This window comes from Chlamydotis macqueenii, chromosome 6, assembly GCF_036417535.1.
Source record: "Chlamydotis macqueenii isolate bChlMac1 chromosome 6, bChlMac1.mat, whole genome shotgun sequence".
Taxonomy (NCBI): domain Eukaryota; kingdom Metazoa; phylum Chordata; class Aves; order Otidiformes; family Otididae; genus Chlamydotis; species Chlamydotis macqueenii.
In genome coordinates, this window is record NC_141561.1 from 7,686,913 (window position 1) to 7,710,511 (window position 23,599).

The following is a 23,599-nucleotide window of genomic DNA, read 5'->3' on the forward strand; positions in this document are numbered from 1 at the left end:
ATATCTTGTATTGAGATTCATAGGTTTTTTTTTTCCAAACTGTGACTTTGTAATTGTTTGCAGGTCCAAGGTCCATCCCCAAGGATTTCATAGGTGTAGGAAATCTGCATTTTGTCAGCCCAGGACTGACGGTAACATCACTTTTGGTAGCAAAATGATGTATACTGTCACTTCCACTGGGTCTACAGTGTTCAGGTCTGTGTTAACGACAAAGCTTATGCTTTGCTGGGGAGGAAGATGAAGACAAGAGGTAGGGATGACTGGGAGCCATCAGTAAGGTTTTTGGAGAGTCTGTGGGGTGATGATGAAATAAGAGATCTCATGTTGTCATTAAGCATTGGCAAGAGAGATGCAAGAGAAACGCAGTGTTGAACTGTCGGTTGCTCCACTGAGCGCTGTGACACCCAGCACACGTTGCCTGTGGAAAGCTGGGACTAGCCACTGCCCTGTGAGGGTCTTCATGCTCTTGAGAGCCTCACAGGCAGGTTTGGTTGCCACACTTTCTGTTATAAGTGATTGAAGTGAAAGCCAAACTCGCGCACCTATGGGCAGCTGACATTCTGTGTGATGGTGTGGGAATGGCGCTCTGACGCAGCAGGTTGGGACGGAGATCACTAGGTTGATGGAGCATATCATTCTGCTTCAGATTATTCTGAAGTCTTATACATACGCTGTATATTAAAGATTAGGTAAAATATCTAATAAAATCCTAGATGAGATTAGATTAAAATCTTGAGACCAATCAGAATTTGTCAGGCTATCAAAATTAAGTCCTTGAGCATGATAAATACACATTTTTGAGAAAGATGCACAAAGTTTAGAGGCATGAATTTGATAGGAATCTCGAATTTCAAGACCTCTTTGCAAAACTTATCCAGACTTTTGGAGCTTTGTTGTAATTTCAGAACTTCTGAAAACTCCTGACTTTTCTTGCTAGGCTGACAGCAAGGAAGTATTCCCAGTCCTTCCTCGGTCCTTCCCTAGCACTCCCAAATTGCCTTGGGTGTTTCCCAGTTGTTTTGTTAGGATAATTTTACAAATGCTTTTTACCCTACCTTTACCCAGTGCTTAAGTTATGTATTCTTGCTGCTTCTAGCTTACTCTCTTTTCCTCAGTGCATTTTGTCTTAATATTCAGTATCATACCAGGACCAGAAAGAGAGAGCTTACGACTGGAACTGGATGAAGCAGACTTTGAAAATGATATGACATTAAAAATTGTATAAAAATATATTGAATGATTTATTTAGGGATGCGAGTACATTATACCAGTAATCTAATTCCCAGTATCTTCCTAAGCAGCTTTCAAAACCATTTTTCTGATTTCTTTGGGTTTTGAATTGCTGCTAAAATAATGAAAATGGATGGAGCTGAGGGTGACTCACCAGGACAGTGGTTACTATCAGCGGGGATTTTTGCCCGCCTGTTTTAAATCAGTCACAGGGTCCCAGTGGCACTGGCCCACTTAGACCTGCAGATAAAAAAAAAAAATCCTACCCTTGCTATTTCCTTTATTTGTACTGGTGTTGCAACAGCTTCAATTAGAGCTTCTGTTAAGAGTAATACATTAATGTGTTTCAAAGCTCTGTGGTTAGGGAGCAGGCAGGCGGAGAGCTGGCTTGGGTTTCTCTGCATAGCCCCAGGGCTGATGTACCACGGGCTCCCTGTAGGCACTTTATTGCAATGCTGATGTTTTGGCACTCAGGAGTGTTTCCTCCCGCCCCAGCCAAGCATGGAATAGTCAGGAGAAAGAGGTGGGTGTCTCCAGGTGACCTTTTAGAGAATATATGTTAAAAAATTAGTTACTCCACGTAGGCAGCTTTCTGTTGAAGGAGCCTGGGGAGCCCATGTTAGGCATTCAGATTCGGCAATGTGGATATTTCTGTAGCTGTGAAATGAAAGGCCATGGAAAATTTCTTCTCTAACAAGGAGCTAAAGCTGGCTTTGCACATCAGTATCAGAAGTCTTACAGATGTAGCTTGGACCAGACTTGACCTTGGAAGAAAGAAACCGAACAAAACCAAAGCAAGAGCAGAATCAGAAACAATATTAAATGTTTTTTTTTTTTTTTCCTCACACCAAAAATCAACAAAGGTCTGGTAAGTGGGATTCTGCTCTCGAGCCTTTATCCTGCAGGTGGGGACTTCATTACTGATTGCCTTAGACACTAGGCAGTCTGCAGCCAGCCCTGCAGGTACATAACCTCCTGATTCGGAGGAGCTGGGTCAATCCAAAACTCGTTGCTTGGAACTGTCACTAGTTGTGTTTGCAAAAGCAATTACAGGCAGCAGTATAAGCAAAATAAGCACCAGCTGCTGTGCAAGTCGTAAGTCAGGAAGTCTTTTTCTCAGGTTATATACGCCAGTGGCACAAAGAATTGCACAATAACCAGTACTATTTGTCATTTAATATGTGGAGAACGTCCAGAGATATTCTAATGTCTGACATCTTTCCTTTCAGGATGATTTTCTGTATAGCGTCTCCGTTTTAAGTGGAATCCTTTGCACTGTCTTGGCAGTAATCAAATTTATGCTGGGAAAGGTCCTCACGAGCAGAGCGCTGATAACCGATGGTGAGTGCGAAGTTCATCCTGCTGCATTTGTAGACTTTTCCAGGGAATGTTGTAGACACAGAGGATACAGGTGACCCCTGCACGAGGGCAACTGTGAAAGACCATTGAAATAAGGGCACTAGAAAATGGAAAGGAAAAACAAAACTGCAGAACAGTCTGTGGTGCTACTTAACACAGATAGCTCAGCTGAAATGGGCATGTCTGGTGGAAGTCAAAGGGTTAACGTGTGGATAGTAAGGAATAATAGAGGTAGAGGTAGAGCATGTAATAAATCAGTGTGTATTAGTCAGAGGTTAGACTACAGAGGGGGAGTATGATACTAGTTTATACAGCTTTGGTTAGGTCACATCTGTCCTCACTGCCTGTGCCTGGTAAACAATTTCATCCCTCCCGTTAAACGAAGCGAGTCTGTGGCAGAAGACACCTCTCTGCCTTGAGCAGGAATCACAACTATCATTCGTATGCACACCCTGTAGATAGAATTTGCCACCGTAGTGCTTTTCCTGCCACTCAGCAGAGCTGGTGGAGCATCACATGTGTAAGACAAAGCCTTTGCCTGCCTGCTGCCCCACACTCCGCTGGCCCTGCCGGAGTTTGGCACAAGGGGAATCTCATCTGCTGTACCCTTAGAAGACCTCGCTGCCACTGCTCTGTTGGCTCAGGTGTACAGTGCCTCACGGTTGCACTTTTTAAAGCTGGGTTCAGATAGGCCTCTTAGGGACAAGGCTCAAGCTTGTGAATCTTCACAAAGCCACGGGGAGCTACTCTGCAAACAAGTGAGGTCACAGCGATGGCGGGCATTTCACAGCGCCCTGCAAATCTCTACCAGATTTTATCTGCAAGCACAGGGAAATTTGAAATGCTCTGTAAACATACGTGGTAGGGTGTTAATGATTTATGGATTGTGGTACATAAATTATTTTATTCTACTAAAGATTTCACTTTAAGTAAATTCAGTTTTCAGCTTACTCTAGGGATACATACAATTGCTTTATTTTAAGTAATTTAAACATACTCACACGTATTATGAGTATTTATATTTTATATCATCTCACATAAATACTTCATGAGTATTTGTATTTTAAATATAAAATAAGCAAAAAAGGAATCAAAACAGCAATGCAGGGGCTACGACTAAGCTACTGCCTCCTGAATTTGTAATTCTCTCCCCACAGACCAGTTCAGTGATCTTATTGTTTACTATGGACTCTGCCACCCTAGATATTTTTAAACAAAAATATCTCCAACCTGCAAATAGGATCCTGGAAAGGATCCTGGGAGCCACAGCGCAGTGAGTCTGGCTGCCTTTGTTGTCAGACAGTAAGTGGGACATGGGGACCCTTGCAGAACTGTGTTTAGGCAGGAAATGATTAACCCTCCCTTTAAAAAAACGTAGCTTGTTTTTGAAACAGAGCAGTTTTTGCAGACAAAATATTAGCTGAAAAATTCCCGAATAACTCTAGCTCTGAATTGGTCTCCTGTATGGCCCAGAAATCTCTTCCCCCATAATTACATCCTTGTGCTAATTATATTGCTTCTGAGCTGGAGATTGCTCATTCATGATTAAAAAATTAGAGAATAAAGTATACAATTACCTCGGTCTGGTTTTTCTCTCTCTTGTCTTCCCTTCAGAACTCCTTTAGAAAATATAGGAGGCTGATCTTACTATGTGTGGTTAAATATCTTCTTTCACAAGATATATTTACATATAGACTGGATTTATTAACAGTCGGGAGGAGACAATGCGATGCAGCAGCTGAGACAGATTTAGCACTCCCTTGCATATCTTTTTTTAGTGTTTTCTGTTTCCTGCTAATTTACCTCCTGCAATCACTGGCTGTAGACCAACAAACTGTTTTGAGTAACAAGAGCATACATTTTTCTTCCTGAAAAATAGGTTTATTTTCAAAACAGCAAATTCTCTCTCATACTTGTCGACCTCTATTAATGATTTTTTAAAAGAATAATTTTGTTTTAGAGCACAGCTTGACAACAATATCTCTTAAAAGCCTAAATATATGAATCCTAATAAGGCAAAATGTTATTTGTGCAATTTGTACAAGCTCATGGCCTTCTGGCTACTAAAACCAGCCATTTCCTATCTTAAATTTTGTAACATCTCAGAGGACAAATGCAGGTATGTGACAGTTAGGTGATGTTAGCCAGCTTTCCTGTAGGTTTGAGATAGCTGTTTCCTGCCTAGATTTAGCCACCTGTTTTTTCCTGTGCTAGCCTTATGCACAGAACATGGTGCCTGGATTAATACCTGCAGCCATTACGTGATTTCCTGCCACACCAGCAAAGCAAGGTTTGACTGAATGACAGTCAGGAAGAGAAAATAATTTCCTCTCTAAGTGGCTTCTAGATCATTTGTAACCATCAGCCAATAATGGCAAGAAAACCTGTTATTCCTGCCTTTTGCATATCATACTGATGGATTCTGACTTCAGCTGGGGCAGGGAAGGCAACGTTGTTTTAAATTTATAGTTAATTAATTTATACTTAATATTCTTTTTATATGCTTAATGTATACACAGGATATATTTAATTGACATGTATTAGCTGTATGAGTTTATTGCCTGGAATTCTTCTAGAGTGGAGTGTTGATGGAGTAATTGTGTTTATATTGGTTTAACTCTACTGCTATAATTAATCCAATAATCAGGCATCAACCAATTGTAGAATGCACTGCCACAGTCCAAAAAAACCCCCACGCCCTTTTTCTTTGTAAAGCTGGAAACCTGAAGCCTTCGTACGCCCTGTTCTGCCACAGACTTGCTAAGTAACACGTGCTTTTCCATGCCAGGGTTTCCTTTGCCTTTGAGTACCAGCTACCAGGGAGGTGGTGACTCTTGGTCACCATGTTGATGGTTTATACAAGTATTTGAGCTGTAGGGTACCTAGGAAAGGTCAATTTTTAGCTACATCTTTCAGAAAGGCTTAACATGACTTAGGCAAGGACTGGCTGTGAGAAGTCTGGATCAAAGGAGACATTCAGGAATGAGTGTCATGGATGTGGTTGTTGGCAGTCAGGGGGAACTGGAAAAAATGGCTAAGTACTGTAAGAAGCAGCTGATGAGAGTTGACTCACGAAACAATATAGAATATTTCAAGTTTGATTTTTCATTTGTCAACTAGGTAAATATTAAGTGTGTCTAGCAAATGAATGCATTATCAGTGACCTTTTTTTGTAGAACAAAAGTGATGTCTTTTGAGTTATTGAGAAAAAAAAAAACAGAAAAAAGGAATTTGGGGAAAAAATTAGTACAAGCAATGACTTAAAAAAAACCCAACCCAAAACAATAACCAATCAAACAAGAGTTGAAGGAAAAACAGCATTAACTATTCCAAAGGCTCCTGGAGAATTTAGAAGGGACAATCTTGGAGACAAAGAGAAAGGGTTTAAAAAGGGAAGAGGAGTCTAAAGTGATGTTCATGAAAATTGTGAACAATAGATATGAAGCTCCTGTGATATGTCTAAGGCATAAATGAGAAATATTCATACAATTATCCTGATGTCTGCCCTAAGGCATTCAGCAGTGTATGCAGCTAAGCTATAGTGCCAGATACACGTACACAAATATATGGGATGGGGTGAACAGCTTCAAGAGAAGATCTTTGAAATGTTGCTGTACAAAACCATTTTCCCTTTCATGACCTCCTTGCATGTACTGGATTCCAGTTTGCTCCTTTTCAGAGAAAATGAGAGCCACCTTACCAAGTGGCCTCTGAAGTTCTAATTGGAGATATTTGCACGTGCAGCGATGGTACGTACATTGTGAAGAGGTTCTCTGGCAGGTAACTGGGCTACAGCAGTTGTACGCAGGGCTGCGGCCAGCCAGCCACTATTTCACAGCCCAAAGATACTTCGATCATGACGATAAGCTACAAGAGAGATGAGTGCTTGATCATCAGAGTCAACATGGTGCAGGTCCAGCATTTTGAAGGAATATTGCTTTTTTGGAAAATGAGCATCAAGAGGTGAAAGCTGTATGAACCAAACAGCAGCTAGAATTGGGATTTGGAACTAAACAGAGAGCGAAAAAATTCGGACTGACCAAACCAAGACACACAGGACAGGGAAATTAATGTAAAATTATTTATATGAGCTGGGACAGGTGACATAGCTCTGAAACACTGGTCAGACACCAGCTGTTCCACGTTTGATTTGTTGAAGGGAAGTGTGGCAAAGACCTCTGGCTAACCACCCGTGGATGAATGGCTCTGCCTGCTCCTTAATGCCGTGCAAGGGCACAGAGGTGCCATGGTGTAACCCTTGCTGGTGGCGCTGGTATAATAATGCCTTGCCTCCCTACAGATTGTCTCTTCTTAGGCGAGATGATTAAGGCAAATTCCTTGAGATTCGGTTCTTCTTTCATTATTTTTTTTCCCCCTTCCAGGTTTCAACTCTCTTGTAGGTGGAATAATGGGATTTTCCATCCTTCTTAGCGCTGAAGTTTTTAAGCACAATTCTTCTGTCTGGTATCTGGATGGCAGTATAGGAGTTTTAATTGGACTTACAATATTTGCCTACGGAATCAAGTGAGTATCTCCTGCTAGCAGGTATTTCAGTACGTACGGCAGATGGGCTCTTTAATGTAATAAGCCATAGCTCTTAAAGGCTTATGTAACTCCAGTAAAATCAGTCTCTGGAATTTATTAGACTGGCTGCCAATACTGCAGCAGAGTGTGTGGAAAGGGATAAAAGATGCTGCGTCTCACATCAGTTGGAAAGAAGCCAGGACTTAAAAAGAAAGTGGAATAATTTTTAGAAAACTTTTGTATACCTGAATTTGGAAATACGGGCTTTGAAATATTTGAAAAATAACCACAAATCCTGGATAAAAAATCACTCTGTGCTGCTTTAGGGCACATTTCTAAGCATTGTTTTTTTTTTTTCCAAAGAAAGTATAGGTTAAAGGCAAGGTGCTCAAGTTTAAAGAATGACCTTGATAGTGGTGTCCATCTTAGCCCTACTGTATAGCAACTTCTGAACTGATGGTTAGCCAGTTGTGTTTCAGATGTTTTTTCTATTGAATTTTAAGATGCTTTATTGATTCATGACACCAGAAATAGAATAAAATCAAATTAAGCTGCGCCATGCGCTTCATTGCTGCCACAATTGCATGGAATCTGAGTTTTGCGTTTTGTTCCACTTTCTGCCATAAGAGGAAGGGGGAGATGTAGCATCTTAGTTAATTGGAATCATGCCTGTTGAGAAGCAGACCTTGGCCAGGCTGCAGTAAGCCATCATCTGGAAGCTGTGTGGTGGAGGTTTTTTTAACTTGAAAAGCTAAATTAATGTTTTAATAGAGAATACCATGCTTGGAAAAATCCCTGAAATCACTATTTCCTTTGTAAAATGAGCCATTCTGGAAAACTGTAGAGACAAATCCATACAAAAGTATTTATTTAACCATACCGAACACCATCAGAAACTTTTCGTACAGCTGCTGGAACTCATGCAACATCCACGCCATCGGTCTGCTTGACAGTGCACTTGTCTCTGCATCAACACTCCTGTGCTTCCCTCCGCAGGTTGCTCATCGACATGGTACCCCGCGTGAGGCAGACGCGCCATTACGAGATGTTTGAGTGAAGATCCCACCCCCTCCTCTGTAAGGACTGTAAAACTACAGCGGCGTACGTTTTGGCGAAGTGGTGCCAATGGTATTTTACTAAATATGCAGTTTGGTTCCCGTGGTCTGTTTTTGTTGAAGTTTGTTTTAATGGGAAGTCTCTCTGTAAAACTGGCATATGTGCACACTGCTTGCAATTCAGCCAAACAGCAGCATTTTTTTTTTTTTCAAGTATGCTATTGATTCCTGTGACAATAGAAAACATGCAGTTCGCAGTTGTAACCCAGCTGCCATGTTGTATATTCCAGAGTGAAAGTGTTCTTAATGGTGTGGTAAGCCTGTGGGTAAAGAAGTGCCAGTTTCAGATTTTTATTTAAATTTTTAAATTTTTTTTCTGATTTTCCCCCGGCCTGTATTTTCCCCAACACATGCTGTAACAGAAGTGCAATCCTTGCTGACCTCTTCGGCTAACAGAGCGTCTTGCAGAGTCTGGACACCAAGAGCTGTGTTGCTTAAAACACTTCAGCAGTGACCTCCTCCCCCCCATTCAAACAGACTCACGCAAAGAGCAGGTACAACCCTTTCTGTGATCAGAGAGATCCTTCATTTGAATCCTAAAGTAACTGAAACGATACCTCTTCAATTTAAATTCTCTTTTTTCTTAACGAGACACTGTTCGTAGCTTTGCATGGACCAAACAAGCACACGCAGTATTACTGTACAGACCAAAGCCAAAAAAGTTGTGAAAGGAAGAGGAGCTGCTTGAGGAATAGGATTTTAATTTTCTATTATACCATACACAGCTGTCCCGGCGTGTGTGACTGTGTGGTTGCTCTGTAGTCTGACGATGGCACAGCAGTGGCTCAGCCCGGTGGCGAGATGCAGATCTATTTATTCGATTTAGATTGTCCCGTAAAGTGTTGCTCACCTTCCATCGCACATCTTATATATTACTTAATAGCAGGTTAAATGATCAAAGAATCTTGATGTATAATCAATAAAACTGGTATCTATTTTATACAGTATCTGTAAGTAACATTTGAAAATTATTTCCAGAATGTATCATAGAACAAAGTCTTCCTGTATAGCAGCCTATTAAACTGGATTCTCGGGCTATAGACATTTTCTCTTTATTTTATATATTCCAGGTTGGTTTTCACAACACAAGACCCAGTATTGTTGCTTCTGTTTATCACAGGTGGATAAAAAATAGACAGTCCCCTGTCGAGTTTGAAATAGGAGCATGGTAAGTAGCCAAGTAGCTAGAAATGCCCATTTCTAGCCACAAACAGTAGACTGCAGAATCCAGAGTAGATGTACAATTAGAAGTTCACTGATTTTTTTTTTTTTCTTTTACTAGTGCCTTGTGATGCTAAAACCATATTTCCCATCACATGTCACTTAGCAAGTTCTCAGCCAGATCCTTAAGGATCTTTAGTAAAAGCCAGCTCCAAACCCTATGTGTAGGAAGAGGCCACCCAAAGGTCTCGCTGACCTGCCAGTGCCCATATGAGGTGCGCAATATTGGAAAGATGACACTCAGTTCTGCTTGGAATGGAAAATTCTTTATGGTAAAATTAATTTTTGTTCTGCTGCTATGGTTCATTTACATATATTTTGGATCAATTGATTAAGTTTGTGTAAATATTTGTATGTAAACTTTATAATATTGGTGCTATCAGGGCTGACGCTGCTCGTGCCTTGCTGCCAGAGGATGGTGTTAGAGATAGTCGTGTCACTCGGCTGTAAGGTGACAGTAAGTACAATGCTTGACAAGACAAAGGAGCTGTTTCACAAATGCATCCGGCAAAGACTGTAAAGTATAGGAGTTGTCACTTGTATTCATCACCAGAGGATTTTTAAATATCAAATACCACCCTAAGCCCCTTTCTTTCTACACAAATTCCTAATATGTTATGCTTTTGCTTTGTCCTGATACTTTCCCATAACACTTCTCTAACTCCTAGTTCCATGAAGTGAGCTGTGGAACAGGCATTTCCCCACTGCTTAATTAGCTTTTGTCAAGTACCTTTTGCCTCAGAATCATAAAACCAGGTCCTAAACATAGCTGTTTGACATTTCATGGTTTTGTTGGTTTTATTAGTACTGTTTACCCTCTTCTGCCTCTCCAGGGGCTTTATTACTCCTCCGGCCCCATTACTAGTTGTTGGGATAACACTTGGGAAGTACTAAAAGCTCTGCCCCACGGGGCCATGCGCTCCGGGAGGCTCATCGTAGCAGAGGCCAGTGCCAAATGCTTCTGAAGGAAGGTGAGAAGTTTTACTGGGGTGTGGCAAGATACTTAACTTCTGATGTAACCTTTGCAACACAGAAGTCCCAGTCCACTGTAAGTATGTGGGACGTTAAAACCAACACCCAGCCCAAACATTAAATAATTCTGTTAAAATGCTGAGTGTAAATAGGAGCGCAGGACTACGCAGCTGTGTTCATGCATGAAGCAAATATAAACACCGAGTAAATGAAGTTTCACACTTCTTTCTGGAACGTCAGAATGCTCTTGGAGGATGTTTGTAAGTACAGACTCCAGCAGCGTAGCCTTTGAAAAGGAGATGTGGTTAAACAAGTTAATCATACTTGTTCTTATCAGATTCATTTAAACCAATTGCAGAAGCTTTTCAGTTACCACAGGTGCTTCAAAGCATTCTGATATTAGCAGGTAAATACAAGAAAATAACTGAAATTCTTGTAATGCTTAAAAGGAAAAAGACCAGAAAATAATGATACTCAGAAGCGAGAACAAATCCACGCTGCTGAAGCCAGCTAGCATCAGGGAGGCTTTGTCTGGTACCTGACAACAGGAAAGAGAATAACAGCTCATCAAATTTATCGAGACGCACTGCTCTAGCCAGCCACCCTCAAAGGTTACTTTCTGTATTTGTGTTCTTTGTTAAGGATCTGTGCCCAGTCGATTTTTCCAGCTATGAGATAGCCTAGCTGGAAGCACACTTGTTAAGTGAAGGTGGACTTTTCAAAAGCTGGAATAGCTCAAAAGCACTTGGACTGATCACCTGAAACTTGGCACTGGCCAACGTAATACTTGGCTGGGTGACCACAGGCTGCAGAAGCACGTCAGCACTCCCACATGCTCTTTGTTGTGCATGGGACACAGGGAAGGAGCTGCACTGTTCATGCGAGGAACAGCACTGGCCGGGACAGGGACGGCAAACTGACACTGATTAGAGCCTGGCCAAAGTTGGAATTGCAAATCAATCCCTGAAAATAATTATGAATCTGAGCAGATGCTTTGAATTTGGCCAGATTGTTCAGCAGAGAAGAAAGCTACTGAAACACTCTCACAGCAAGAATTACACCAGCTGCAGTCTTGAATCCCAAGCCATGCCCTGCATAAGATAATGGTCCATTTCAAGCTGAAAGCCAGATTTTTTTGAACCCGGATTGTAATCAAGAAATCACTAGACTAACATCTCTTGCTGATTTAGTCCCATTTCACTCCTAGCAATAGTAGGTAAGCTGTAAAAAAGCATGATCCAGCCTTGGTGAAAAAAAATGGAGCCACAAAAGAAGCTCCTTGCTGAAAATGATGTCCCAGAAATGGACCTGAAGCACAGAACCCAGACACGAGGCTGCTCAGCTGTGGGCAGATTAAGCCCAAGGCAGACCTGCCTCTGGGAATGTACCACGCCGTTCCTCACTGCTACCAATGCTGCTTGCATTGCTGCACTCCCAGCTGCCTGGGGAAAAGCGTAGACATTTCTGGCATCCCTTGTTGTGGGCCAGCTCACGGAGATGCTAGTTCACTAGCCAAACATTAAACCTGTATCATACACAAAGCAGGTTCCCAACCTCGCAATGCATTTTTTTTTTTCTTAGACACTCAATTTTATACTGAAGAAATGTCTTTAATACCCATTTAGCCTCTGTAAGGATGGAGTATTAAACAGAAGGCCACGATAGCGGCAAGCTGCCTCTGTGCACCAGAGCTAAGGAACGGCTGAAGCTACGTGCCCAGCGATTACCTCTGGGATGCCTGGACTTGCGCCGATGTCCCAGCCAGACGGTAGGAAAGTGTTCTGCTGCGCTCGCAGCCCCTGTAATTCCCGAGAGTTTGCTGCCGGGCTGTGTTCCGTACGCTGCCGCCAAGGGGTGCTGGGACGAAGGAGAGTGCCCAGCCTCTGCCTGTGCAGGAGCAGCAGCGCAGCAGGAGTAGCACACACAAACACATTCCTGCGGCCTAGCAACGGGAGAGCGTAATTAAAGCAAATAGCAGACAACCCAGGGATATTTCCCTCTCCTGTTCCTCCCACGTTTGGGAGCTGATGTTTTCCTTTCAGCCACAAGATTGGTATGGGAGACAGCACTGAAGGGTTCTTGACTTTCACCTGTTTGGTGTGACCAGGTTACCTGCTGCGGCTCCACGGCAGGCTCCAGCCTGCATGCGTGAGCAGGGGCTCAGGAGAACCCCGTGTGCAGGTGCAGCAGGGACTGACACAGGCATCAGCAAAAACAGTGGGATGGAGGGAGGCTGACGGTCCATTTTAAACAAAGCCTGCCCAGAAAGGCTATGCTCTTCTAAGCTAGTTTGGCAAGTCACTAGGAAACGTCCCGTTTTGCCAGCTAACACCAGTGCCACCAACCCCAGTATTCTTCTGAACTCCTCTCTTACTGGCACAGGCCTTATGGGATTGTCACCACACAACAGAGCAAGGAGAGGCGTAAAGGCAACACCTATTCCAAAATGGCCAAATGACAACAAACACCGACCTCCTTTTACAGGGGCTGACCCACCACGCAGAATCCAAGCCTGCAGCGTGGCCTTGGGCAAATCACATTGAGTCACAGCATCACAGAATGGTTGGGCTGTAAGGGACCCTTTAAAGGCCATCCAGTCCACCCCTCCCCGCCAGGAGCAGGGACATCTCCAACTGGATCAGGTTGCTCAGAGCCCCGTCCAGCCTGGCCTTGAATGTTTCCAGGGATGGGGCTTCCACCACCTCTCTGCGCAACCTCTTCCCTCCTACTCAGGCAGAGGGGAAATAAAAGCTAAGAGGGGGCTGCAGTGATTCAAAGATCTACGGTACTGAATACTTACACTGTGAGCAGCAGCTGTTACTTGCTGAAACACCTGAAACGCATACCTTGGTACGTTTTCTTTAGAGGTAATGTTACTGTTTCAGTTTTTTTTCCCAGCACCATCTGCGTTGAAGTTGCCCTTCTCACAAATGCGCAGGAGGCAGATAGATACCTCCAGCCAGCACGTGCTCCCCCAGGGTCCTGCAGCAAGCGTCCCGGGAGCAATGCCGCCCCAGCCACGGGACCACAAGACAAAGCAGGACATACGTACAGCGAGACCCGACAGCTGGAGCCTGTTCAGTGCAAACAATAGTCAATTTTTTTATTGGCACGGAAGATTTACTACCACAACTTTAGTTAAATACAAGCTCCATAATTAGTAAAATAATAAAACACGCAAGACCCAACAAGCATAAACATAAACGAGGGGCACTGTAAGGCAGTAAACTGGGCTACTCCCTGTCTTCCACGGTGAGGAGGAAGCATCAGGGTGAGGTGAGGCTTTTGAGAGCTGCACAGAATAGTCCCAGCAAAATGTTTCCATCTGTGGCCTCTCTACAAGATGGAGTTTGACTGAAACCAGTCGAAGTGTGTGAGAGGTGAAGTATTTAAGCTCCCCTAATGCTCTTTCCAATACAGCTGCCTGGCGTGTGTAATTTTTTTTATTCCAAGTTCCAATGTTCGTAATTTTTTTTCCGTTATGTGACTGCAACACAGCCAACATCTGACTCCAGCTGCTCACCATTTTACAGATTTCTCCTTATAATGTCAAAGGTGAACAATTAATTAGGGGAATGAAACAGGAAGGAAAACATTTCCAAAAATAACCAGAACAAGGAACTGAATGAGCACTGTCGTCCCCTAATTCATTTTGACGTTAGGAAACGTTTGGGAAGTGTGGTATATTGAATAGCAACACAGAACCAGCAAAATTTGCACCCATTTTCATCTGAGGTGTAGCCTGCCAAGGACATACCCAGGAAAGGGGGCAACTGGTGAAGGATGTTGACATACTTCACCTCACTGAAACAGCATTAAAAGGCTCTTGCAGGAGCACCGCCAGCAACACGCAGCAGTAACCCGTCATGTGTGGCCACGATGCCCTAAACTCCCCAGTTTTGGCAGGGAACAGAATGTGCACAACTGGATAGCCAAACCCACGCCACAAACCCTCTCCCAGCCTGCAGCCATTTCACTTTCCCACTTCACTTTGACATTTTTTTTGTTTACGCTATTGCTTACCAGCATTGTGTGTTATTAATTGGGATGGGAAAAAAAAGGATCCCAAGCTGCTGGGTACTGACTTCTCTACTCCGCTGCTTTTACAGCACTCAGTTATGTGTGGCCACATGTAAAAAGAAAGAGCATGCAAAAAAACTTGGAAAAAAGTGTTGCTGTAAGAAAGTAAGCAGTTCCTTCTCTCTGTTGCAGTTTTAAAAAGTAAATAGCAGCTATATTACAAATGGACATTTTTGGAACAGAGAAAAAAGAGCTGATCTTCATTTTGGTTTCATTGGTCAGTTGGGTTTTTTACTATTCATTTGACTACAGAATACTGCTCCCACATTCATTGTTCTGTTACTCTTGGACACCTCCACCAAACCCTCTCACCATTCCTAGCAGAAGCTGACAGCAGAGGACTCTTCCCTCAGTCTCAGCTGGGGCTGACAAAAATGGAAGTGGGAAGAAAGAACCTTTCAACAGAACGGGCGCAGCTGCTATAAAGTGACAGTTCCATGTAAGCAGTTTCACTCTCTGCACATTTCTAGTGTGTGTCTTTTTTTGACACATCTGTTTACAACCTGTTGGCACCCAGCAAGAGCACTGAACACACGCTGCGCACCCCTAAGACACGAGCTCCCGTCCGGGACGATTTGGGCAAAGCCTTCCCAGGGCCGCTCCCAGGCGGTGGCTCCTGCAGCACCAGCTGCCGAAACCTCAGCCAGGCGTGGGGCGATGCCAACTGAAGCAATGCAGGCTGTAGTCCAAACTTTCACGCCTGATCTCTTGTTCCATATGCACGTATTTCATCAGCCATCCAAGCTCTGCGCTTAAACTTTGAGCTTGAAAGACAACACTCTCTAAAGCTGTTATTTTGCCACAGCATGGCTTTTGTTTTTGACCTCCCCAGCGTATTGTGCCAGTTAGTCTTGTATGTCCACGTGCCACAGTGCAATTCCACCGTCTTCCTTGTGCACTGGGCATTTCTAAGAAATCCAGAATTCCTAACTACGACTGTACCAAAGCTGCCCTCCTAAAATGAAGTTTGATTTTATCCATTCTCAAACTTAGATTTCAAACAAAACAAAGTAAAAAGATAGTTACTTGCCTGTTCTCCTGGCCAAGACGTGGGCAGACGGGACTGTTCACGGTCACCTCGGAAGAGCTGGGCCAGCAACAGGAACGCCCAGCTGCAGAATCACCATTTGGATAAATGGCAGCTCACAGACTTCCCACTTAAGCACAAAGCAATCATAAATCCAAATCACACAAGAAAAAGGTTTATTGAAAAATAAAGTTCTCCCTAGTTTTTTTCTACAACAGTGAAAACAAAGCATTTTTCTATGCCATTAAAGTACAGACATTTACTTTTCTTAAAAAAAAAAAAATTTAAAAAATCCCATCCTCTTGAACCCCAGGAACTTGACAATATCTGAACCACTGTGTTCTGTTCTTTCTAAATCAAACTGCTTGAACGTAATATAGTGGAACACAACCATTTAAATAAGACAAAGGATGAACCTTTTAGGAGAGAATTCAAACCAAACACAGAGTACCAACCCTGAAGTTCTTGTGTACATAGAAAAACTCTCATTAACTCCAAATTATCTGAAAAAAAATGCAGCATCTTCTGCTTTTTTCAGGTTTCAGTAGGTTTTGGGTTTTTTTTTCCAATTTACAGTGCTACAGGGATTTTTCAGACTTTGACCCCCTTCGCCCATGGAGAGAGCGCCTCCCCCTGGGAATGACTCAGACCAGGAACCAAAGGGCTGCCCCAAAGTGTCCTCTGGAGAACCCCCCCGCAGCGCTCCACCAAGCAAGCGCGTGGGGATCAACTTCTCCAAGCTGAAATTATCTTTGTAAATATTCCCTTATGCTTTTCTTCTAGCTCTCTCGGAATCTTCAGGGTAACTTTTCTCTTCTCATAAAATTTACTCTTTTTTTTCCCTTGGTAAAAACTGCCGTTTCTTCCTCCTCTGCTGTATTCCTTTGTGAAAACCAAACAAAGCCATGACTTCTTAAAAACGGTTTTCACTGTCACTGTACTGCAACAGACCTGTTAATAAGTGTAGCAAATAAGTTCTGAGCATAACCTTACTAAAATTAACTGCCTTCAGACAGCAATTAAACTCGATGTACTGTGTACCTATTTGTTACTTCAAACTGCTTTGCAGCTGCTGGAGTCCGAGCCAGGAGGTGTTGCGTGCGGTTTGCCGAGCGCCTGGGTGGCTCAGGTAAATGCCAGAGCGTTCTTTACATGCTCTCCTTAAAGCCAAGGGTTTTGCTGGCTCCTGCGGGACCCAGCCTGGGCTGCGTGAGCGGCCGTGAGCGGAGCAGCTTTCTCCCTTCCTAATTACACGACTGTGTAAAGGATTGCCCCTGTAAAAGCAAGACGCTTTGGCAACGGCTGCACTTGGTTATTTTTCCCCGGAAGAAAGAACGTGAACGGTGCCTCACATCTGAAGCATTCTGGGGTTCAGCCTCTGGTATTTTCAACACATTCCCACAGTAAACATCTTACACTTGATACACGGAGTTTGCTGTTTACAGAGTCCATTTAAATATAATATTTGGAAATTACAAATTGATATTAAAGAAAAACCCCATAGAGCTGCTTAAAAATATGAAAACAAGATTTAAGTCACTGCCCATAAAACAATACGTTTTGATGTTACCTTTACAGCAATATTATTAAAGCATATCTTAATGAAACCCTATCTGTCCCCGGCCTTTTCAGCCTGAATGAAAGCATACATCAGTCAGTGCATTGTTCTCCTCAACGTTACAATGGTCCCCAAAATGGTGGGACCAAAGGAGAATGACAATTGGAAAGAGATCGCAAGTCAAAAGTTGAAGGCATAGAAGCTGTAGGACAAACATCGCAAAGAAATAGCCGTGCCAAAATGTTAGCACCCCTGGAAACGGATGACTAATAGTCTCTTCAAAAACAAACAAACATCAAACACCCCACCCCACCAAATCCAAACTGTAGACTGAACAGCTATTGAACCAAGTTTTCAACTGATACTTCAATAAAAAGCAACATCAGCCTAGTCAGAGATGAGATGTGCTGTCACAGCAAGCAAAACCGGTTGCTGCTGTGCGTACGATATAACCTGCACGGGGTTTGGTCATTATCTTGTAAGACACGGGGCTTTCTATGTATGAAAAAGGGAGAGCTGCTTTCTTTAATTTGCAGAAAAATTAATGGAGGAGTTCTGCTATCACTGAAGCCAGTGGGAGTAATGAAGTTAATTAGACTCTGATGAGTCTATCCAGCCTGATTCATCCCTTTTAATTTATTTTACTAGCAAAATCTGGTCCTGAAATGCACTATGAACAAACTACATACCCGAGAAAGCTATCTGGATTTTGTTTATGTGAAAAGTGCTGCAAACTCGTAAATCATCTTTGTAATTTAGATGGGCTGCTCTTTTTTTGAGAGGGGAGGGCATGTCTTTCCTATCAAGGATAAACCAAGGCTGCTGACTGGGACTTTAAAGGATGGTAGTACAAGACAATCAAGTGAGAAGACGTTGCCTAACGGTGGCTGGTACCAACAGAAACTCTCAGCGAGGCTGAATGTGTGTCAATAAGCAAGTTGCAAAAGCCAGTGCAAGCAGCTGGGAGCAGAGCTGAGCGGGGAAGACGCAGCGTCCTGGCTCCGTCTGCAGCCCTGTTTGGCGACCTCCAACTGAAACCTGATGAGCAGCTATTTTGCAAAATATTCCTCTTGCAGAAAAGTAGTAGCATTAAGAAGAAAGACATCTGCAATAAGCTGGATATCCAGAGTTCCCTGCCCTGCTGAGAGTCACAAAATCAGGTATCATAAAAGGACTGTGTTCTCCTGCCAGCACCAGGAATCACCCCGTACACTTCTATGTACGTCTGTATCCAGAAACCCAGCACCTCACAGGCTTTAATGTTGATTCTTCATTTTTTTGCTGATCAAATCAGATATGGCTGTTTCTAGAGTTCTCCTGTTAGCATTGTCTCCTAACAGCTTTAGTTTGCTCTCTGGTCATTAAACAGACATCCCATCCCGGCAGGAGCTCTCATGCCAAATTACAGATGTTCACTACTGGGTATTTTGTTTGTAGAAGCAAAGTTTTGCAAGAGTTACTGAAGTAATAGTATCTGTTATCTTACTGACCCTTACCTTTATAGTTTTAGAACACACTTCTCCACTACTGAAAAAGTCAACAACTTTGCTAAGCTGTATCAAGCACTATTATTACTATTGTTACTATTGTTGTATAGTGTTCCATTATACTTGTTCAGACAGTGTCCATACTCCAAACACTCATCCAAATCCCAAAGAAAGTAAAAAAAGGCACATAAACATTAAATATTTGTAGGAGAAACAATCTGATATAAACAAGCAAACACACAGCTGCAACTATAAATTACAAAAAGAAACATAGAAACTAAGCAAAAAATGCAAAAAGCAACTCTATTTATACATGTGCAAATCAACTTGCATATATGAAATAAATGAGGTTTTTATTGGCATTTTTAAACAGTGTGTATTTACCAACTTCACCTTTCAAAGGCAAGCCTTTACGTTAATTTTAATAAATACATAACTGCTTCTCTCTCAAGTTGTCTAATCTCGTAGGAATACGATTTTTGAAAAAAACCTAGGTCACATACAAAAATACAAAATTTTAAAACAAAGAATGTCTTGATATGAGAGATATGTTTAAAAGCTTGTAAAGTCTTTTTATATTCAACTTTTGACATTTTTTTCCCCATCAATCGCTGATCAATATGTTCAAATGCAAGTCGTGCAAAAACCTGATTTCTGAGTAAAGGAAGCCGCAAGCTTTACCGTCAGACTGAAACCAGTAGCGTGGTCCCATCTCTGGTATTCTTGGTTAAGTGCAATAGCTGGACTACACCTTTCTTCTTTAATTAGGAAGGAAAATAGTTATGGAACTTGGACAGAAGGCTGCCCTCTAGCCTGCAGTGTGGATATGTGTTATGTGTTTTAGTAAACCATTCCAACTTTTCAGTAGCCCCACATGGGTCTGCCTGAGTGCTGGTCTCTGGAAGGATTCGCACATTTACCAGCGCATGGCCAAACGCTGCTGCGGGATGGAGGAGCGCTGCCTCAGGTTTACGAGTAAAGTTTACAAAGTTTATGCACTTACAGTTCTCCATCTCCCTTTACAAAAAATTTAGACTGAAGCTGTATTTCATAAAAGTAATATTTCTTCTGAAAAGAGTTTAAAATTAGTAATAGAGGCCTATCAAATGACACGTCTTGATTCTTTTTTCGTTAAGATTAATGAGTCTGCTCTAGAGATTTCAGTGGAAATAGGATGGGACCCAGCTGATTCTGAAGCCAATTTGTATGTTCTGTCCCTGGCTGAAATGCAAGCGGCGCTGGTGCCTGCTGTTTCGCTTTTGCCAGTATGCAGTAATTCAGTTCAGTAGACTAGAAAGAAACAGTGCTACAGCACGAGAAACCAGCTTATAATAGACTCTCCCTGCTGTGGTAAAGGCAAACTTAGCATTGAGCAAAGCACTAGACCAGAAAAATCTTAGAATAACAAATACCAAAACTCTCCCATCTTTAAAGGGTTAGAGGCAAAGTAAAATGCAGTATGCCAGGTGGGCCATACAGCGGGGGGGAGGGAAACAAGCAAATATGTATTTACAGCAAAGAATTACACTACAGCAAAAACTACGTGTTTTGCATTCTTTAAGTGCACACATACAAATCTTTGTTTCCGACATATTCTGCGATATCTCATTCCAAACTAAATTCCTGCCTGAAGAAGCTCAGGCTGAACTGGTAAAGACAAGTTCTGCTGTTGCCTTTACTTTCAGCACCAAGTAGAAGTACATGTACTTTGATATGGAGGATTTTCCAGTTGCACAAATATGCACAGGTACGCAGGGAATATTTCATATAAATACAAAACGAATTGTTGTGCCTGCTCAGACCCAGGTCCAAACCTCCTCCCCCAGCTTTTCCAGGCATGAAAACTATTGCAAACTACATCTGTGCTGACTGGAGCAAATGCTGAGCTATGGCAACTGTAAGGATTTTCATATTAGTTTGTGTTTGTTTTCTTTTCATACAAAAAGTTTGCCTCCCATTATAGAACCCAGCTGTTCTGTTTCTGGAAAATTACTCTAAAATACAGCAGATTTTATCATCATCACAACCCAGTTACTGGTGACCTTGCTGTTCCACAGCTCCCACATATCCTTTCTGGATACTCAGTCTCCCAGGATTAGGTTCCTGTGTAGTCCCACAGCCATGTTCTGGAGCGTTACAGGATAACGCTGTCAGGCGGTGCTGAGGCAGGAAGTGAGAAATTTGAAAAAGCTAATTCATTGCTTTTAAATTGAAATTTTAAATGTATACTGATCTGTTCTTTTGTCTTGAGAATTTATCCGCGATGAAACACTATTTCCCTTGCTTGGTCTTTGGTAGGTCAAGAGATGCATCAACATTCACACACAGATAATGAATGCCTGTTATGAGAAAAATCTGAACCAACCAGATACATCCAAGAAAGGAAAATTTAAAGTATCTATGCTTTTAATTATTACCTGGTAAAGTTTGTTAATCTTTATGAAAAAACACTTCAATGTTGATTTGAAATTTTTTACCAGTATGGTCAGTGCATGTCCAAATTGTAAACCTGCAGACTATGACTGCTTTCAAAATATACTGCAGATTTGTTTCTCACTAATCTTGGAATGTAATTTCCTAACTACAAACAGTGCTGTCAAGCATGCCACCTTCTGCTGAAAACAACAAAAATTACCTCTATAAAAAGAAGGCGGGTTAGAAGATTTAACTGGCTGTTCTGAAAAAATGAAGTTTGTTTTAAATTCCAAACTCTTGAATTGTTTTATGCTAAATTTGTAACTGGTGTGCCTGCTAAGAAAATAAAAAAAAGAAGCAAACACCCCCCACCCCCCCAAAACAGAAAAACAAAGAACCCACGAGATTGGTCAATGCTTTTCTTAGCATTGCTTGTCTCTTCTTACTTGTTCTTCAGAAAAAATTCTCTTTAAAAATCTAGCTAGTTATGAAGGCATTTTACATTTCTACCATACAATAATTATAGTTAGCTTAGTTTAACCTTTCTATGTCATTCAGCAACACTTTAACTACTAGAAGCCATAGCAAACTGAGGCTCTAAAGATAATATTGCTCCAATGATGCTGAATACTTTTTGCTTCACACAGTATTTCTAGTAGACAGACTACAACAGAAGCATGGGCAAATTCCAAAGATTACTCTCTAAATGGGACCAGTAAACTGTGACAAGTCCATTCCAAAAATGGCAGTATGTTTTTGTAGCTTTTCCACGCTGAAGAATGCCACAACCCTAGTCCGTTGTCGAGTCACCAGGATGTGTCACGCGTTGGCAACGGCCCGTTTGCTCATTCATGACACTCGCTGTTTAGACTGCTCGGATGCAGCAGCTGTGATGCAGACAATATCTTGTTGTATACAAAGATTTAAAAAACAAGGGAGAAAAAAAAAAAAAAAAAAAAAAAAAAAAAGAACTGGGCCCAGATAACCCAACGACAGGGTACAGAGCTATCTTGTGATTCCGAGTTCAAGCTACAGCAGTACCCAAAACAGTGCACCTAGAATAAAACGTCAGTCCTCCCTCCCCTGCACCCCTCCCTCAAGCACACTTTTTTCAGTTTTCTACAGGAATGAAGTTGAGATCCTTTAGCTAACCAGGGTGGGGGGTGTCCTAACTCATTAAAAAATTAGAAAACACTTCACCCAAACAACAAAAAAAGAAGCTTGATGGGTCTGGGAATTTTCTACAAACTATTCTGTGCAGTCATCTTCAAATCACTGTAGAACATGAAACTTGTTTCTCTTCGCAAACAGATGAAGGAATCTGAAGAGTTACACTGCAAATGTTCTTATAGGAAAAAAAAGATCAGTTAGCTGCTTGTTATGAATCCCTCCTCTCCCAGTAGGGAATTCTGCCCAGCAATGATAGCTCTGCCTGCAGCGAAAAACCTGGACAAAAGTGCAGGAAGTAATAAGTAGCTCCTCTCAAAACTACTTACATTTTGTCCTCAACTCAAAAGAAGCTCTGCGGCTGCTATAGGCAGTCTTTACAAAGCGCAACCTGCCCCTTAATATAGTCTCTGCAGGGGCAGATTCTTCTGTGGGTTGGGTGGGATCCGGCACAGCTGAACAATAAGAGGTCTCCTTGGAAAACACAGTGCTTCCTTCTTCCATCAAAAGAGGGGACCAGAATATCATTCGCAGACTCCATGGTGAGACATTCAATATTATGCCTAAAAAGCAAAGCACATGATCTAAATCACAGTGGAGTTTACAGAAGCTCGGTACAGTTTTCATCCTTCCTCGCTAAAAATAAAATAAAATGCTACATTACATCCTAAATCAAGCACATTTAGAATTGCAGATTTCCAGAATATGACACTCTTTTCTTTTTGCCTGTGCAGATTCTTTCTGCAGAGGGCAGTACAGCCTTTTCAGCTTTACTTAGTTTCCTAAAGATTATTGAAAGAAGTTAAAGAGACTTGATATAAGGAAAAAAATTTTTGCACTGAGGGTGGTGGAACACTGGCCCAGGTTGCCCAGAGAGGTGGTGGATGCCCCATCCCTGGAAACATTCAAGGCCAGGTTGGACGGGGCTCTGAGCAACCTGGTCTGGTTGGAGATGTCCCTGCTCCTTGCAGGGGGGTTGGACTGGATGGCCTTTAACGGTCCCTTCCAACCCAAACCATTCTGTGATTTTATGAAAAAGGGAAAAAAATGCTTTTGACTGCTCCCCAAAGCGTAATATTTAAATACACCATGGATTTCTAGTAAGACAAACCCAAAGAATCTGAAATCAGGAAGCATTCTCACTGATTTCGCAGCAGGGATCTCCCCCAGGCACCAGACTGTGCCAGGCAGCCCTGGGCAGCTCGAGGTACGGCAGCCAAAGTGCGAGGACGATATGATGCCGCTGTTATGGGGGAAGCTGGTCAGAGCAGGGCCCACTGCCCTGAGGACGAGCCAGCGCGAGCTAGCTGAAGAAAGAAAAATTCGAGTTGCCATTTTCTGACCACGAAGCTTAAGCACGAGGGTAGCAATTCCAGCAGAGGCTTGTTTTTCATTTATTCTGGAATCACTGGTAGCTTGCTGCATTTAACAGATTTATTTTCCA

General features: G+C 42.3%; 2 protein-coding genes across 3 annotated transcripts in view; one reads left to right on the forward strand and one right to left on the reverse strand.

Annotated features, from left to right (window-relative positions):
- The window catches only part of TMEM163 (transmembrane protein 163), a 97,697-nt gene extending 88,429 nt beyond the window's left edge, over positions 1 to 9,268 (forward strand). Inside the window, exons 6-8 of the mRNA XM_086751031.1 lie at positions 2,460 to 2,571; positions 6,972 to 7,113; positions 8,110 to 9,268. Of these exons, the coding sequence (XP_086607157.1) occupies positions 2,460 to 2,571; positions 6,972 to 7,113; positions 8,110 to 8,170 (315 nt within the window). The 3' untranslated portion in view covers positions 8,171 to 9,268. The remainder of the gene's footprint in view (positions 1 to 2,459; positions 2,572 to 6,971; positions 7,114 to 8,109) is intronic.
- A 9,641-nt stretch (positions 9,269 to 18,909) lies between these two features.
- Positions 18,910 to 23,599, reverse strand: part of MGAT5 (alpha-1,6-mannosylglycoprotein 6-beta-N-acetylglucosaminyltransferase) — a 125,108-nt gene continuing 120,418 nt past the window's right edge. The window contains exons 17-18 of one of the 2 annotated variants that reach the window (XM_086751093.1): positions 22,485 to 22,718; positions 18,910 to 21,875 (exon numbers count right to left, since the gene is read on the reverse strand). In XM_086751093.1, coding sequence (XP_086607219.1) covers positions 22,520 to 22,718 — 199 coding nt within the window. In that variant the 3' untranslated portion in view covers positions 18,910 to 21,875; positions 22,485 to 22,519. Of the gene's footprint in view, positions 22,719 to 23,599 lie in introns of both variants that reach the window. The other variant, XM_086751092.1, reaches the window with a different exon arrangement.